Below are 17,619 nucleotides of genomic sequence, written 5' to 3'. Positions count from 1 at the left end.
CAGATAAGATCTAAACCAGGCCAGAACTTGTCCGTGTAGACCAATTTGGTTTTCCAATCTCCAAAAGAATGTGGTGATCGATGGTATCAAAAGCAGCACTAAGGTCTAGGAGCAACAGGACAGATGCAGAGCCTCGGTCTGACGCCATTAAAAGGTCATTTACCACCTTCACAAGTGCAGTCTCAGTGCTATGATGGGGTCTAAATCCAGACTGAAGCATTTTGTATACATTGTTTGTCTTCAGGAAGGCAATGAGTTGCTGCGCAACAGCTTTTGAGAGGAATGGGAGATTCAGTATAGGCTGATTGTTTTTTATATTTTCTGGATCATGGTTTGGCTTTTTCAAGAGAGGCTTTATTACTGCCACTTTTAGTGAGTTTGGTACACATCCGGTGGATAGAGAGCCGTTTATTATGTTCAACATAGGAGGGCCAACCACAGGAAGCAACTCTTTCAGTAGTTTAGTTGGAATAGGGTCTTGTCACACAGCCAGGAGTGGTGGGTGCGGAGTCAAGCGCAGAGAGCAGAGGAAAATGGGGGAAACCGAACTTTATTGCGGTGTCCACAATTAACGCCAAAAACAACAGGCGAAGACAAGTGTCCAACCCAAAACTGGGCACAAACAGACAGGGAACACAACACGCAACCAACCTAGACTAACAGAAAACAAGCCTACACAAAAGCAGGCGGGTCTAACAGGCTTAAATAGTCCTGAACCAAAACTCAAATAAGAAACTGGTGCAACCAATAAGACATAACAAACAGAAAAGGAAAAGAGGATCGGTGGCAGCTCGTAGACTGGCGACGACGACTGCCGAGCGCCGCCCGAACAAGCAGGGGAGCCACCTTCGGTGGAAGTCGTGACAGATCCAGTAAGCAGCTTGAAGGTTAAGAGGCCATTATTATTTTTCATCAATGTGTCAAGAGATATAGTACTAAAAAACTTGAGTGTCTCCATTGATCCTAGGTCCTGGCAGAGTTGTGCAGACTCAGGACAACTGAGCTTTGGAGGAATACCCAGATTTAAAGAGGAGTCCGTAATTTGCTTTCTAATGATCATGATCTTTTCCTCAAAGAAGTTCATGAAGTGAAAGCCATCCTCTCTTGGGGAATGCTGCTTTTTAGTTAGCTTTGCGACAGTATCAAAAATACATTTTGGATTGTTCTTATTTTCCTCAATTAAGTTGGAAAAATAGGATGATCGAGAAGCAGTGAGGGCTCTTTGATACTGTACGGTACTGTCTTTCCAAGCTAGTCAGAAGACTTCCAGTTTGGTGTGGCGCCATTTCCATTCCAATTCTCTGGAAGCTTGCTTCAGAGCTCGGATATTTTCTGTATACCAGGGAGCTAGGTTTCTTATGACAAATGTTTTTTTTTTTTGTCAAAGCTACTAACCACTTTTGGAGCCAATTAGTGCTCTCAAATGTATCCTGATGTTGACAGCAGATTAGTTATATTAATAATATAGTTAACTTAGCTAGCTAGCATACATACTCTAGCCCTTGTGCACTGTTAAATTATTTAGCCATTTCAACAATAGTTTTTTTGGGATCAACTCTCTGTTGTCGTCACTGCCCTTATTGGCTTCCATGCATTTGAATCTAGAGATTGTCCAAGGCTGGTTGGTCTCGAGCATGGTAAGCGACAGTTGCTATCCAATGGAGTGCTGCAATTGGTTGGCCAAAATTCTGTGGCGGGGCTTAGCGAAGGGTCAATTTTCTATACAGCACCAACAGATCTGGGACCAGACTAGTATTTGATCAGTCAGTGCATGAACACATCTCTGAAGTTCCTAAATGTTAATGTATCCCTGTACTATAACCTTTCAGGTGAAAATGCTGCCCACACCCTCAAAGTTCCACTACATCTTCAACTTGAGAGACTTGTCAAGGATCTGGCAGGGCATGCTCATCATCAAGGCAGATGAATGTGATGATATCCCCACCTTGCTGGCGCTGTTCAAGTGTGAATGCACCAGGGTGATCGCAGACAGGTACAGTACTGGAATGAACGGGGTCCCTGTTATGAACAGAACACTTTGCATTCAGTGATAGTCACAATCCTTAATACATTTTTCAACCCAGTGGCAGCCCTGCCACTTGGTTTCCTCTAATGCTGAGGGATGGGTCTGGAGAAATTACGTAAACATTGATGTAGTACAATTTCTTTAGCTGCCGGAGCACCAAAAACATTTACGGCATAATTTCTCAATCAGAGTTTGTACAAATTGATGTAGCCTTGTTACGCACGCCTCAATGAAGAGGGAACGAAACACCCTGCTACAACTCAACTCTCCATGAAGCGAAAGAGGTATGGACGACTGTAGGTGCAAGTAAGGATGACAAAAGGCAGAATTTTTACTGTTTACTAGGAATTTATTCCTTCACACAGTAATATGGGGAAATGGGGCTGGACGGGACCAAAGCAAAGAAAGTAAATATCAAAGTCCCCTCTCCTATCTTAACTGCCTAACCACTACTTACCTAATAAGGCACCACCTGGTGCCCTAACCAAAATACAGGGAGTGATCCGCCCAGGTCTTACCTAGTGTGCCTAGACAGTGAATATACTCCGGGTATATTTATGCCCGCGGGCCTCTTACCTAAGCACTCCCTAGGTGCCTTCCCCTTCCCCCCCTGGGAACAAATGAAACAGGATGACAAACCATTTCAATAATCAAAACAGTGTGTCCTATTGACACATACCAGACAACCAATCAGCTTCCTCAGCAACAACTAACATAGTATATACCAAATTGCTTTCTGAGAAACAACCAACACAGCTCTCAGCAATTGAATTCTCTATATCGCAATCAATCTCTCCAGCAATGTTCTCCCAGCAATGATCTCCTTTTTGAACAACAGAACACTGGCTTTTATAACTGGAGAAGGAGTCTAATGGGATAGAGCTGTAACTTGACGAGGGGGCGATGTCAGCTCCAATTAGCCGTGGAGCCGACCAATCAGCTGCTGTGGGATTTCAGGAAGCCATCTCCTGAAATACACTCAAATACACAACCTACCACACAGAAACTGGGGAACGTAACAAGCCTATTGAATATCATTAAAGCATATGCATTATATTCACCCTCCAAATGCAACATCTGCCTATACCATCACATAATGTCTAAAGAAATTGTTCTATTTTTAACCCATTGATGTCCGTAAAGGAAAAATATACTCTGTTATACTTGTTCTCTGAGCTTACTGATGGACAAATCTGAAGCAATGTGTCAAATCTGCAAAAGCGTCAGTCGACAGTGTGAGTTTTTGATATTGTACTATATTTAATCATTGGACACATGGGATTACTGTTATTTCATGAATCAAGTCATGTGAATACATGTTCAAATTATCAGATCTTAGTCATGTTTTGTATATATATTGCCTGGACCATTATATCAGTACTGTGAAAAAGTATTTGCCCTCTTTCTGATTTTCTGTATTTGTGCATATTGTTTTACACATATTATACCAACACAAGTATAAACACAACATGCAACAATTTCTAAGATTTTATTGAGTTACAGTTCATATGAGGAAATCAGTCAATTAAAATAAATGGTGTCTATAAACTTAATCTATGGATTTCACATGACTGGGAATACAGATGTGCATCAGTTGGTCACAGCAACAAAAAAATGGGCCTCACAATGTGCTTCAGGATCTTGTCATGGTATTTCAGTGCATTCAAATTGCCATTGATAAAATGCAATTGTGTTCGTTGTCCATAGCTTATGCCTGCCCATACCATAACCCCACCGCCACCATGTTCACAACGTTGACATCAGCAAACTGCTCGCCCACACAGCGCCATACATGTGGTCTGCGGTTGTAAGGACGGTTGTATGCCAAATTCTCTAATACAATGTTGGAGGCGGCTTATGGAAGAGAAATTAACATTAAATTCTCTAGAAACTGCTTTAGTGGACATTCCTGCAGTCAGCATGCCAATTGCACACTTCCTCAAAACTTGATACATCTGTGGCATTGTTGTGTGACAAAGCTGCACATTTAAGAGTGCTATTTCATTGTCCCAAGCGCAAAGGGCACCTGTGTTATGATCATGATGTTAAATCAGCTTCTTGATATGCCACAACTGTCAGGTGGATGGATTAAATTGTTTTAATGAACAAAGTTATGCAACATCCAACGGCCCTTTTTGAAAAGTGTTTTTTTATTTAACCTTTATTTAATTAGGCAAGTCAGGCGCCCACATGACACCGTACATGTGGTGCCACTGGTTGTGCCATCTTTAGCTGTCATGACAGCAACCAAATACATCCTGTAGTTGTTGATCAGTCTCTGAGGAATTTTGGCCCACTCTTCCATGCAGGACTGCTTTAACTCAGTGACATTTTTGGGTTTTCGAGCATTAACTGCTTGTTTCAGGTCCTACCACAACATCTCAATCAGGTTTACAGTTGAAGTTGGAAGTTTACATACACTTAGGTTGGAGTCATTAAAACTAGTTTTTCAACCACTCCACACATTTCTTGTTAACAAACTATAGTATAGTTGGTCAGGACATCTACTTTGTGCATGACACAAGTAATTTTTCCAACAATTGTTTACAGACAGATTATTTAACTTATAATTCATTGTATCACAATCCCAGTCGGTCAGAAGTTTACATACACTAAGTTGACGGTGCCTTTAAACAGCTTGGAAAATTCCAGAAAATGATGTCATGGCTTTAGAAGCTTCTGTTAGGCTAATTGACATCATTTGAGTCAATTGGAGGTGTACCTGTGGATATATTTCAAAGCCTACCTTAAAACTCAGTGCCTCTTTGCTTGACATCATGGGAAAATCAAAAGAAATCTGCCAAGACCTCAGAAAAACAATTGTAGACCTCCACAAGTCTGGTTCATCCTTGGGAGCGATTTCCAAATGCCTGAAGGTACCATGTTCATCTGTACAAACAATAGTACGCAAGTACAAACACCATGGGACCGCACAGCCATCATACTGCTCAGGAAGGAGACGCATTCTGTCTCCTAGAGATGAATGTACTTTGGTGCGAAAAGTGCAAATCAATTCCAGAACAACAGAAAGCACACTGTGAAGATGCTGGAGGAAACAGGTACAAAAGTATCTATATCCACAGCAAAAATGAGTCCTGTGTCGACATTACCTGAAAGGCCACTCAGCAAGGAAGAAGCCACTGCTCCAAAACCGCCATTAAAAAAAAGCCAGACTACGTTTGCAACTGCACATGGGGACAAAGATCGTACTTTTTGGAGAAATGTCCTCTGGTCTGATGAAACAATAATAGAACTGTTTGGCTGTAATGACCATTGTTATGTTTGAGGAAAAAGGGGGAAGCTTGCAAGCCGAAGAACACCATCCCAACCGTGAGGCACGGGGGTGGCAGCATCATGTTGTGGGGGTGCTTTGCTGCAGGAGGGACTGGTGCACTTCACAAAATAGAAGGTATCATGAGGCAGGATAATTATGTGGATATATTGAAGCAACATCTTAAGACATCAGTCAGGAAGTTAAAGCTTGGTTGCAAATGGGTCTTCCAAATTAACAATAACCCCAATTATACTTCCAAAGTTGTAGCAAAATGGCTTAAGGACAACAAAGTCAAGGTATTGGAGTGGCCATCACAAAGCCTGACCTCAATCCTATAGAAAATGTGTGGGCAGAATTGAAAAGGCGTGTGAGAGCAAGGAGGCCTACAAACCTGACAGTTACACCTGCCCTGTCAGGAGGAATGGGCCAAAATTCACCCAACTTATTGTGGGAAGCTTGTAGAAGGCTACCCGAAACGTTTGACCCAAGTTAAACATTTTAAGGCAATGCTACCAAATACTAATTGAGTGTATGTAAACTTCTGACCCACTGGGAATGTGATGAAAGAAATAAAAACTGAAATAAATCATTCTCTCTACTATTATTCTGACATTTCACATTCTTATTTCTAAAGTGGTGATCCTAACTGACCTAAGACAATTTTTACTAGGATTAAATGTCAGGAATTGTGAAAAACTGAGTTTAAATGTATTTGGCTATGGTGTATGTAAACTTCTGACTTCAACTGTAGGTTTGGACTTTACATTTGTGGTTTTTCTGCCATTCTGATGTAGACTTGCTTGTGTGTTTTGGATCATTGTCTTGCTGCATGACCCAGCTGCGCTTCAGCTCACAGACGGATGGCCTGACATTCTCCTGAAGAATTCATGGTTCCTTCAATGATGGCAAGTCGTCCAGGTCCTGAGGCAGCAAAGCATCCCCAAACCAGTTCATGCTCGAAAAGCCACTAATGTGCTAAGTTAAAGCTGCTCCGGATTGATTAGTGTGGTCCAAAATTCCTCCACAGTGATGTTAGTGACTGATCAACAACTACAGGAAGGGTTTGGTTGCAGCCATTGCAGCTAAAGGTGGCACAATCAATTATTGAGTGTAAGGGGGGCAAATACTTTTCACCCAGGGGGATTGGGTGTTGCATAACTTTGTTTATTTAAGTGACAATTCCAGAGAAGCTGGTGTTTGGAGGATATATTGGTATAGTTGTTGAAACCAGGTTACCAACGATATTCAAATAATGATTGACATATTTTCATTAAAAACTCTATTTTTATTAATTTATTCATACTATTTCATCCTTCCACGAGATATAGTCCCAACACAAATCTGGGGTTGCTACCCAAGCCGGCTGGTCGTTCGTTCGGTTGCCAGAGACTTATTTTCCACCATAATTTGCAAATAAATTCATAAAAAATCCTACAATGTGATTTTCTGGATTTTTTTTTCTCATTTTGTCTGTCATAGTTGAAGTGTACCAATGATGAGAATTACAGGCCTCTCTCATCTTTTCAAGTGGTAGAACTTGCACAATTGGTGGCTGACTAAATACTTTTAAATACTTTTTTATATATATATATATATATAACAACAATAACTCCTAGAGCATATTATACAGTATAAGCAAATCCAATGCAACAGGGCTGCACGCTGACCTTTTTTACAAGGAGCACAGTTTAAAAAATACTTGAGGTAATAAAGATAGAATCTTTCATTTTTCAAGGTGATCCTAAATTAAAATTCCAGGTCGCACAGCAAAATGTTTAGGCGCATATGCGAGTTAAATGGTGGCGCTGTAGAGCCCTGTGCAAGTCAGTGGAGAACAGGCCTTACTCTCCATTGACTTGCACAGGATCTGCTTATACTTTATAATATACTCTAGGAGTGCGTGGAAGTGGATTTCTTTAGACACTGTTTTTATATATGTGTTTATTGGTGAGCTGTTGAGTTTGGCCAAATGATAAACATTTCTTTACCATTCAGCTAATCATCCAAAAATCTCATAAGAAATTAGGTGGTGTTTTGGTCTAACTGTAACATTATACTATGCTATTATATTTGGTTCTGTTATGTAGAATACTAATTCATCATTATGTGATGAATCGAGATCTAACTTTAGTTAACAAGCACTTTTGTGAGAATTGGCGGACGGCAGCACTACACCCCTGGACGTAACCATTCTCAAATTCATAGATGGATGACTGACCGTCCATGAGAATGAAACCAATGGTGGTCATTGTGTCCCTGGGCTGCAGGTTTGTCTGCTTTGAGGACAAGGTGTGGTTTGAGAAGGCCATATCCAGGGTGATCCAGGAACACGTGGAGCCCAGCCTGGTCCCTGACCTCCACCCTGACCCCTACTTTGTGGACTTCCTGAGAGAGGCTCTCGAGCCCACGGGAGATGAGGCAGATGACGTCTGTTTGGACGCCCCCAAAGTTTACGAACTGGTGAAGAGCCAAGGCACATTGTAGTCTTATGTTGTTCAAACTAGACATGAGGGCTGGTTTCCTGGACACATATTATGCAAAATCCTGGACTGAAAATATACAGTATTTCCTGCATACTTTTCAGTCCAGTACTAGGCATAATCTGTGTTTTTGGAAGCAATCCCTGAAGGTTTAGATTTCATCCATTTGCAAAATGTGTATCTAACCAAAGTAATATTTCATCATTAGGTGCCCAGTTTTGAGTTCCTCCGAGAGAAGCTGATTATCAATCAGAGCCAGTACAATGAGAATGTTAGAGGGGCCAGTCTGGACCTTGTGTTCTTTACAGATGCCATGACTCATCTCATCAAGGTTAAACTAACATCCTGGCTGCCATGTTATTCAAAATCACTCAATATTACACTGTCATCTGTTTTTCAAACATTTGTTTAATTAAAATAAGGTTTTGTAACAACATCTTTAGATAAGGTGAGAATCTTTATCTATCCTGTGGTCCCCCCACAGATCTCACGTATCATCCGGACAGACTGTGGCAACGCTTTGCTAGTGGGAGTGGGAGGATCAGGAAAACAGAGTCTCACCCGACTGGCTTCCTTTGTAGCCGGATACAGTATATTCCAGATCACCCTGACCAGGTAAATACGAGGTGTTATGTGGTTGATTGTCAATAAATGTTAGGTAAATGTTAGGTAAAGTAGAGATCCTATTAAATTACTAAAGGGGCAATGTCATAAAACCTCAAAGTTCCAGAATAAGATGATAATTGCCATCATTGTGGTAAAGGAAATCCAAACCAGTCTAATTGGAATGAATGACATTAGAGGCATAGGTGATGCCTTTCCTGTTTTTACTTATGCAGGATTTTTAGTTAAATACATTTTATTTTAATTCCTAATTATATATGAGCAAAGGATTTGACAAATATGAAAGTAGCATAGTAAGGGCAGCAATTAGTGTTATGCAAATCAAATTTCATTAGTCACATGCGCCGAGTACAACAGGTGAAATGCTTACTTACGAGCCCCTAACCGACAGTGCAGTTTAAAAAAATATGGATAAGAATAAGAGATAAAAGCAACAAGTAATTAAAGAGGAGCAGGAGAAAAAAAAAATATATATACATATATACAAAGGGTGGTGCTGGTACAGAGTCAATGTGCGGGGACACCGGTTAGTTGAGGTAGTAGGTACATGTAGGTAGAGTTAATTAAAGTGACTATGCATAGATGACAACATGGATGGCAGGAAGCTTGGCCCAAGTGATGTACTGGGCCATTCGCACTAGCCTCTGTAGTGCCTTGCGGTCGGAGGCCGAGCAGTTGCCACACCAGGCAGTGATGCAACCAGTCAGGATTCTCTCGATGATGCAGCTGTAGAACCTTTTGAGGATCTGAGGACCCATGCCAAATAATTTCAGTCTCCTGAGGGGGAATACGTTTTGTCGAGCCCGCTTCACGACTGTCATGGTGTGTTTGGACCATGTTGGTGATGTGGACACCAAGGAACTTGAAGCTCTCAACGTGATCCACTGCAACCCCGACGATGAGAAGGGGGGCGTGCTCGGTCCTCTTTTTCCTGTAGTCCACAATCATCTCCTTTGTCTTGATCACGTTGAGAGGAGAGGTTGTTGTCCTGGCACCACACGGCCAGGTCCCTGACCTCCTCCCTATAGGCTGTCTCGTTGTTGTTGGTGATCAGGCCTACCACTGTTGTGTCATTGGCAACTCTAATGATGGTGTTGGAGTCGTGCCTGGCACTGCAGTCATGGGTGAACAGGGAGTATAGGAGGGGGCTGAGCACGCACCCCTGAGGGGCCCCTGTGTTGGGGATCAGCGTGGCGGATGTGTTGTTACCTACCCTTACCAGCTGGGGGCAGCCTGTCAGGAAGTCCAGGATCCAGTTGCAGAGGGAGGTGTATTACAGACTCGGACAGGGAGAGGTTGAAAATGTCAGTGAAGACACTTGCTAGTTGGTCAGCGCATGCTCGCAGTACACGTCCTGTTAATCCGTCTGGCCCTGCAGCCTTGTAAATGTTGACCTGTCTAAAGGTCTTACTCACATCGGCTGCGGAGAGCGTGATCACACAGTCTTCCGGTACAGCTGGTGCTCTCATGTATGCTTCAGAGTTATTTGCCTCGAACCGAGCATAGAAGTAGTTTAGCTCGTCCAGTAGGCTTGTGTCAGTTGGCAGCTCTCGGCTGTGCTTCCCTTTGTAGACTGTAATGGTTTGCAGGCCCTGCCACATCCGACGATCGTCAGAGCCGGTGTAGTACGACTCGATCTTAGTCCTGTATTGACGCTTTGCCTGTTTGATGGTTCGTCGGAGGGCATAGCGGGATTTCTTATAAGCTTCTGGGTTAGAGTCCTGCTCCTTGAAAGCGGCAGCACTAGCTTTTAGCTCAGTGCGGATGCTGTCTGTAGTCCATGGTTTCTGGTTGGGGTATGTACGTATGGTCACTGTGGGGACGACGTCATCGATGCACTTATTGATGATGCCAATGACAGATGTGGTTTACTCCTCAATGCCATCGGAGGAATCCCAGAACATGTTCCAGTCTGTGCTAGCAAAACAGTCCTGAGGTTTAGCATCTGCTTCATCTGACCACTTTTTTATTGATCTAATCACTGGTGCTTCCTGCTTTACTTTTTGCTTGTAAGCAGGTAACAGGAGGATATAATTATGGTCAGATTTTCAAAATGGGGGGCGAGGGAGAGCTTTGTATGCATCTCTATATGTGGAGTATAGGTGCTCCAGGGTTATTTTCCCTCTGGTTGCAAAGGCATTTAAATTAGGCAAGTCAGTCTAAAAACCGGCTGTATTGAACATGTATTTATATTCCTGTCTGAAGTGTAATAGTAATTAATTGATGCTCCATATACTAAGGAGATAATGGGAGTCCAGCTGAGAATTGGTCCCTAATGCCCCTGTTTCCTACTAGGACGTACAACATCAGCAACCTGATGGACGACCTAAAGGTCCTTTACAGAACAGCCGGGGCAGACGGCAAAGGCATCACCTTTATCTTCACAGACAACGAGATCAAAGATGAGGCCTTCCTGGAGTACCTCAATAACGTGCTCTCATCTGGGGAGGTGATCCATATATACAGTGCCTTGCGAAAGTATTCGGCCCCCTTGAACTTTGCGACCTTTTGCCACATTTCAGGCTTCAAACATAAAGATATAAAACTGTATTTTTTTGTGAAGAATCAACAACAAGTGGGACACAATCATGAAGTGGAACGACATTTATTGGATATTTCAAACTTTTTTAACAAATCAAAAACTGAAAAATTGGGCGTGCAAAATTATTCAGCCCCTTTACTTTCAGTGCAGCAAACTCTCTCCGGAAGTTCAGTGAGGATCTCTGAATGATCCAATGTTGACCTAAATGACTAATGATGATAAATACAATTCACCTGTGTGTAATCAAGTCTCCGTATAAATGAACCTGCACTGTGATAGTCTCAGAGGTCCGTTAAAAGCGCAGAGAGCATCATGAAGCACAAGGAACACACCAGGCAGGTCCGAGATACTGTTGTGAAGAAGTTTAAAGCCGGATTTGGATACAAAAAGATTTCCCAAGCTTTAAACATCCCAAGGAGCACTGTGCAAGCGATAATATTGAAATGGAAGGAGTATCAGACCACTGCAAATCTACCAAGACCTGGCCGTCCCTCTAAACTTTCAGCTCATACAAGGAGAAGACTGATCAGAGATGCAGCAAAGAGGCCCATGATCACTCTGGATGAACTGCAGAGATCTACAGCTGAGGTGGGAGACTCTGTCCATAGGACAACAATCAGTCGTATATTGCACAAATCTGGCCTTTATGGAAGAGTGGCAAGAAGAAAGCCATTTCTTAAAGATATCCATAAAAAGTGTCGTTTAAAGTTTGCCACAAGCCACCTGGGAGACACACCAAACATGTGGAAGAAGGTGCTCTGGTCAGATGAAACCAAAATTGAACTTTTTGGCAACAATGCAAAACGTTATGTTTGGCGTAAAAGCAACACAGCTCATCACCCTGAACACACCATCCCCACTGTCAAACATGGTGGTGGCAGCATCATGGTTTGGGCCTGCTTTTCTTCAGCAGGGACAGGGAAGATGGTTAAAATTGATGGGAAGATGGATGGAGCCAAATACAGGACCATTCTGGAAGAAAACCTGATGGAGTCTGCAAAAGACCTGAGACTGGGACGGAGATTTGTCTTCCAACAAGACAATGATCCAAAACATAAAGCAAAATCTACAATGGAATGGTTCAAAAATAAACATATCCAGGTGTTAGAATGGCCAAGTCAAAGTCCAGACCTGAATCCAATCGAGAATCTGTGGAAAGAACTGAAAACTGCTGTTCACAAATGCTCTCCATCCAACCTCACTGAGCTCGAGCTGTTTTGCAAGGAGGAATGGGAAAAAATGTCAGTCTCTCGATGTGCAAAACTGATAGAGACATACCCCAAGCGACTTACAGCTGTAATCGCAGCAAAAGGTGGCGCTACAAAGTATTAACTTAAGGGGGCTGAATAATTTTGCACGCCCAATTTTTCAGTTTTTGATTTGTTAAAAAAGTTTGAAATATCCAATAAATGTCGTTCCACTTCATGATTGTGTCCCAGTTGTTGTTGATTCTTCACAAAAAAATACAGTTTTATATGTTTTTGTTTGAAGCCTGAAATGTGGCAGAAGGTCGCAAAGTTCAAGGGGGCCGAATACTTTCGCAAGGCACTGTATATATATATTTTTCAATTTCTTAGGGGGTAGATCAGTTTTAATAGTACAGATAGATTGTAGCTTCCATCAATGTAATTGTCTGCATCATTTCCAATCCCCCATATATTTTGGGGTAAATATATACAGTATATATACAATACCATTCAAAAGTTTGGACACACCTACTCATTCCAGGGTTGTTCTTTATTTTAATATTTTAATATTGCAGAATAATAGTGAAGACGTCAAAGCTATGAAATAACACATATGGAATCATGTAGTAACCAAAAAAGTGTTAAACAAATCAAAATATGTTTTATATTTGAGATTCTTCAAAGTAGCCACCCTTTGCCTTGATGACAGCTTTGCACACTCTTGGCATTCTATCAACCAGCTTCATAAGGTATAGTAGTCACCTGAAATGCATTTCAATTAACCGGTGTGCCCTGTTAAAAGTTAATTTGTGTAATTTCTTTCCTTCTTAATGTGTTTGGGCCAATCAGTTGTGTTGTGACATGGTAGGGGTGGTATACAGAAGATAGCCTTATTTGGTAAAAGACCAAGTCCATATAATGGCAAGAACAGCTCAAATAAGCAAAGAGAAACAACAGTCCATCATTACTTTAAGACATCAAGGTCAGTCAATCCAGAAATTTTCAAGAACTTTGAAAGAATCATGTAGTAACCAAAAAAAGTGTTAAACAAATCAAACTATATTTTATATTTGAGATTCTTCAAAGTAGCCACCCTTTGCCTTGATGACAGCTTTGCACACTCTTGGCATTTTCTCAACCAGCTTCATGAGGTAGTCACCTGGAATGAATCAATCAAATGTATTTATAAAGCCCTTCTTACATCAGCTGGTGTCACAAAGTGCTGTACAGAAACCCAGCCTAAAACCCCAAACAGCAAGCAATGCAGGTGTAGAAGCACAAGCAATGATTTTCAATTAACAGGTGTGCCTTGTTAATGTGAGAGAAAAGAGAGAAAAGACATGGAAGGTCAGTCAATCTGGAAAATTTCAAAACATTTAAAGTTTCTTCAAGTGCAGTCGCAAAAAACATAAAGCGCTATGATGAAACTGTCTCTCATGAGGATAGCCACAGGAAAGGAAGAACCAGAGTTACCTCCGCTGCAGAGGATAAGTTCATTAGAGTTACTAGCCTCAGAAATTGCAGCCCAAATAAATGCTTCACAGAGCTCAAGTAACTTGACACAACTCAACATCAACTGTTCAGAGGAGACTTCATGAATCAGTCCTACATGGTCGAATTGCTGCAAATAAACCACTACTAAAGGACACCAATAAGAAGAAGAGACCAAGAAACACAAGCAATATAAACCGGTGGAAATCTGTCCTTTGGTCTGATGAGTCCAAATTGGAGACTTTTGGTTCCAACCGCTGTGACTTTGTGAGACGCAGAGTAGGTGAACAGATTATCTCCGCATGTGTAGTTCCAACCGTGAAGCATGGAGGAGGTGGTGTGATGGTGCTTTGCTGGTGATACTGTCAGTGAATTATTTAGAATTCAAGGCAAACTTAACAAGCATGGCTACCACAGCATTCTGCAGCGATATTCCATCCCATCTGGTTTGCGCTTAGTCGGACTATAATTTGTTTTTCAACAGGACAATGACCCAACACACCTTCAGGCTGCGTAAGGGCTATTTGACAAAGAAGGAGAGTGATGGAGTGCTTCCATCAGGTGGCTTGGCCTCGACAATCACCCGATGAGTTGGACCGCAGAGTGAAGGAAAAGCAGCCAACAAGTGCTCAGCATATGTGGGAACTCCTTCAAGACTGTTGGAAAAGCATTCCACATGAAGCTGGTTGAGAGAATGCCAAGAGTGTTCAAAGCTGTCATCAAGGCAAAGGGTGGCTACTTTGAAGAATCTCAAATATGTTTTGATTTGTTTAACACTTTTTTGGTTACTATATGGTTCCATATGTGTTATTTGATTGTGTTGATGTCTTCACCATTATTCTACAATATAGAAAATAGTAAAAATAAGAAAAAAAAACTTGGAATGAGTAGATGTCCAAACATTTGACTGGTACTGTATATATACATATATTTAAAAAAAAATATTTTCCTTTATTATTTTCCCCTGTGATCAAGTTACTCTAATGTTATCTAACATTATTCTAATGCTACTCTAGTAAAATAACATTTCCAATTTGTCATTCTTAATTATTATGCTTGTTGTGTGCAGGTGTCCAACCTGTTTGCTCGTGATGAGCTGGACGAGATCACTCAGAACCTCATTGGTGTAATGAAGAAAGAGTTGCCTCGCGTCCCGCCCACCTTCGACAACCTGTACGACTACTTTATCTCCCGAGCCAGGAAGAACCTGCACGTGGTTCTTTGCTTCTCTCCGGTATGATTTAGTAATACCGGAAACATAAAAACATCACCTCCATGATTGTCACTCAAGAATTCAGGAGTTTGTTATGTGGTGTCCCATTGATAGTATTTTCCAGAGTAGTTCCATAGAGAGGTTTGCTGACATCAGCCGTTGAGTAGAGTGAAATTACATTTGTTCATATTCATCCATCCATCCCTTTATTTCCCCTGACAGGTTGGTGAGAAGTTCCGTTCGCGCTCCCTGAAGTTCCCAGGTCTGATCTCAGGCTGTACTATGGACTGGTTCACTCCCTGGCCCAGCGAGGCTCTAGTGGCCGTGTCCCAGTACTTCCTCTCTGACTTCCACATGGTGTGCTCCCCTGAGGTCAAAGCCGCGGTGGTACAGACCATGGGCATATACCATGACAAAGTGTCCGTCACTTGCGAGAGCTACTTTGACAGGTATTGTAGTTGACTGAAGTTGGGAACTCAAATGCAAATCTAGTCTTAAATCCACATTTATATTTATAAATGACAAGAATGTACATGTCAGATAGTGCGGTTATGTCAAATAAATGGCATCAATTTCTTATACCCAAAGCCTGTCGGAATAACCAACGTGTGTGTTTTCATTTTTCCACCCCAGGTTCCGAAGAAGAACTCATGTGACCCCTAAATCCTACCTGTCTTTCATCAATGGATACAAGACGGTATACAGTGAAAATTACAACTTTATCAACACACTGGCTGAGCGCATGAATGTTGGTATGGAAATCCAATTGAGTGGCTACTAGCTAAGGCATAATAATGAACTTCGAACTAACTGCTTATTATATTGTAAAGAAAATAAATGTTGGGATTTCTTGTCAGATTGCAGTGTTGTGTAAATGCTTTGTATTGCAGGTCTGACCAAACTGTTGGAGGCTAGCGAGTCTGTGGCTCAGCTGTCCAAAGACCTGGTGGTTAAGGAGAAAGAGCTGGCTCTGGCCTCCATCAAAGCAGACAAGGTAACTGGGAAATAAAATAGAAACCATAAAAATTGAATTTCATTATATTTCTATGTAGAAATCACCCTTTCACATCCATTCACAGAATACATGCATGTAAAGTTTGCCTGCTGATTTGTTGTCTTGTCTGTACAGGTGCTGGCAGAGGTGACAGTAAGCGCTGAAGCAGCCACCATCGTAAAGGCTGAGGTCCAAATTGTAAAGGACAGAGCCCTGAAGATTGTGGAGGGCATTGAGAAGGAGAAAGCCTTTGCAGAGGTCAAGCTGAAAGCAGCTAAACCGGCTTTAGAGGAGGCAGAGGCCGCTCTGAATGTGAGTCTTACTGTACATGAAAAGATCCCTTTGAAAAACAAAAAATATATATATTTTGGGCCATTTGAAATTGTTTCTTGTCATTTCGGGTCATGTTCAGTAGGGAACAAAACAGAAGAAAAAGGACTGAAATAGGGAGGGTTCTACCACCACTTTTTTCCTTTTGCAAAATGTTTTCTGTTACATTCCCCAATGATCTCAACCTTGTTATATATTCTCTTTAGACCATTAAAGCGGCTGACGTAGCCACGGTGAGGAAGCTGGCCAAACCTCCCCACCTCATCATGAGGATCATGGACTGCTGTCTGCTGCTCTTCCAGAAGAGGCTGGACACCATCACCATGGACCCAGAGAGGCCCTGCCACAAGCCCTCCTGGGGAGAGGCACTCAAGGTCAGAAAGCCTCCATTCTAGACTCTACCAGACTCATAGATCTCTACATCTCTCTATGTATGACTCCGGTAATAATAGTAGAACAAAATAGAATAGAAGAGGCCTTGATATATTGTCCTCGGAGAAGGATATACTTTTTACACTATACACCACATCAAACCATCAGATAATCACTCAGACGTTACATTTACATTCCCAGTCCCGTCTCTGTATATTGAATTGATTTGTTGTAGCTAATTGTTTGGTTTGTTGTAGCTAATGTCCTGGTTTGGTTTGTTGTAGCTAATGGCTTGGTTTGGTTTGTTGTAGCCATCTTGGTTTGGTTTGTTGTAGCTAATGGCTTGGTTTGGTTTGTTGTAGCTAATGGCTTGGTTTGTTGTAGCTAATTGCTTGGTTTGGTTTGTTGTAGCTAATGCCCTGGTTCGGTTTGTTGTAGCTAATGCCCTGGTTTGGTTTGTTGTAGCTAATGCCCTGGTTTGGTTTGTTGTAGCTAATGCCCTGGTTTGGTCTGTTGTAGCTAATGTCTTGTTTTGTTGTAGCTAAAGTCTAGGTTTGGTTTGTTGTAGCTGTCTTGCTTTGATTTGTTGTAGCTGTCAAGGTTTGTTTTGTTTTATCTAATGGTTTGGTTTGTTGTAGCTAATGGCTTGGTTTGGTCTGTTGTAGCTAATGTCTTGCTTTGGTCTGTTGTAGCTAATGTCTTGCTTTGGTCTGTTGTAGCTAATGCCCTGGTTTGGTTTGTTGCAGCTAATGCCCAGGTTTGGTTTGTTGTAGCTAATGCCCAGGTTTGGTTTGTTGTAGCTAATGCCCAGGTTTGGTTTGTTGTAGCTAATGCCCAGGTTTGGTTTGTTGTAGCTACTGTCTTGGTTTGGTTTGTTGTAGCTGTCTTGGTTTGTTGTAGCTCATTTCTTTGTTTGGTTTGTTATAGCTAATGTCTTGGTTTGGTTTGTTGTAGCTAATGCCCTGGTTTGGTTTGTTGTAGCTAATGTCTTGGTTTGGTTTGTTGTAGCTAATGTCTTGGTTTGGTTTGTTGTAGCTAATGCCCTGGTTTGGTTTGTTGTAGCTAATGCCCTGGTTTGGCTTGTTG

General features: G+C 41.8%; 1 protein-coding gene across 3 annotated transcripts in view; it reads left to right on the top strand.

Moving 5' to 3' along the window:
• Nucleotides 1-17,619, top strand: part of LOC109866342 (dynein heavy chain 8, axonemal) — a 63,591-nt gene that overhangs the window by 36,544 nt on the left and 9,428 nt on the right. For all 3 annotated transcript variants that reach the window (XR_004204603.1, XM_031800080.1, XM_031800079.1), the window contains 11 exons: nucleotides 1,830-1,993; nucleotides 7,568-7,760; nucleotides 7,989-8,111; nucleotides 8,265-8,395; nucleotides 10,700-10,853; nucleotides 14,694-14,858; nucleotides 15,060-15,286; nucleotides 15,471-15,589; nucleotides 15,728-15,831; nucleotides 15,967-16,143; nucleotides 16,368-16,535. Coding sequence is in view for 2 of the 3 variants with exons in the window: in XM_031800080.1 (XP_031655940.1) it covers nucleotides 1,830-1,993; nucleotides 7,568-7,760; nucleotides 7,989-8,111; nucleotides 8,265-8,395; nucleotides 10,700-10,853; nucleotides 14,694-14,858; nucleotides 15,060-15,286; nucleotides 15,471-15,589; nucleotides 15,728-15,831; nucleotides 15,967-16,143; nucleotides 16,368-16,535 (1,725 nt within the window). In the remaining variant the exon portion in view is untranslated. The remainder of the gene's footprint in view (nucleotides 1-1,829; nucleotides 1,994-7,567; nucleotides 7,761-7,988; nucleotides 8,112-8,264; nucleotides 8,396-10,699; nucleotides 10,854-14,693; nucleotides 14,859-15,059; nucleotides 15,287-15,470; nucleotides 15,590-15,727; nucleotides 15,832-15,966; nucleotides 16,144-16,367; nucleotides 16,536-17,619) is intronic.

Source organism: Oncorhynchus kisutch, linkage group LG21 (assembly GCF_002021735.2).
Source record: "Oncorhynchus kisutch isolate 150728-3 linkage group LG21, Okis_V2, whole genome shotgun sequence".
Taxonomy (NCBI): Eukaryota; Metazoa; Chordata; class Actinopteri; order Salmoniformes; family Salmonidae; genus Oncorhynchus; species Oncorhynchus kisutch.
Note: the sequence above shows the minus strand (reverse complement) of the source record. Positions and strands in the feature narration are given on the sequence as shown.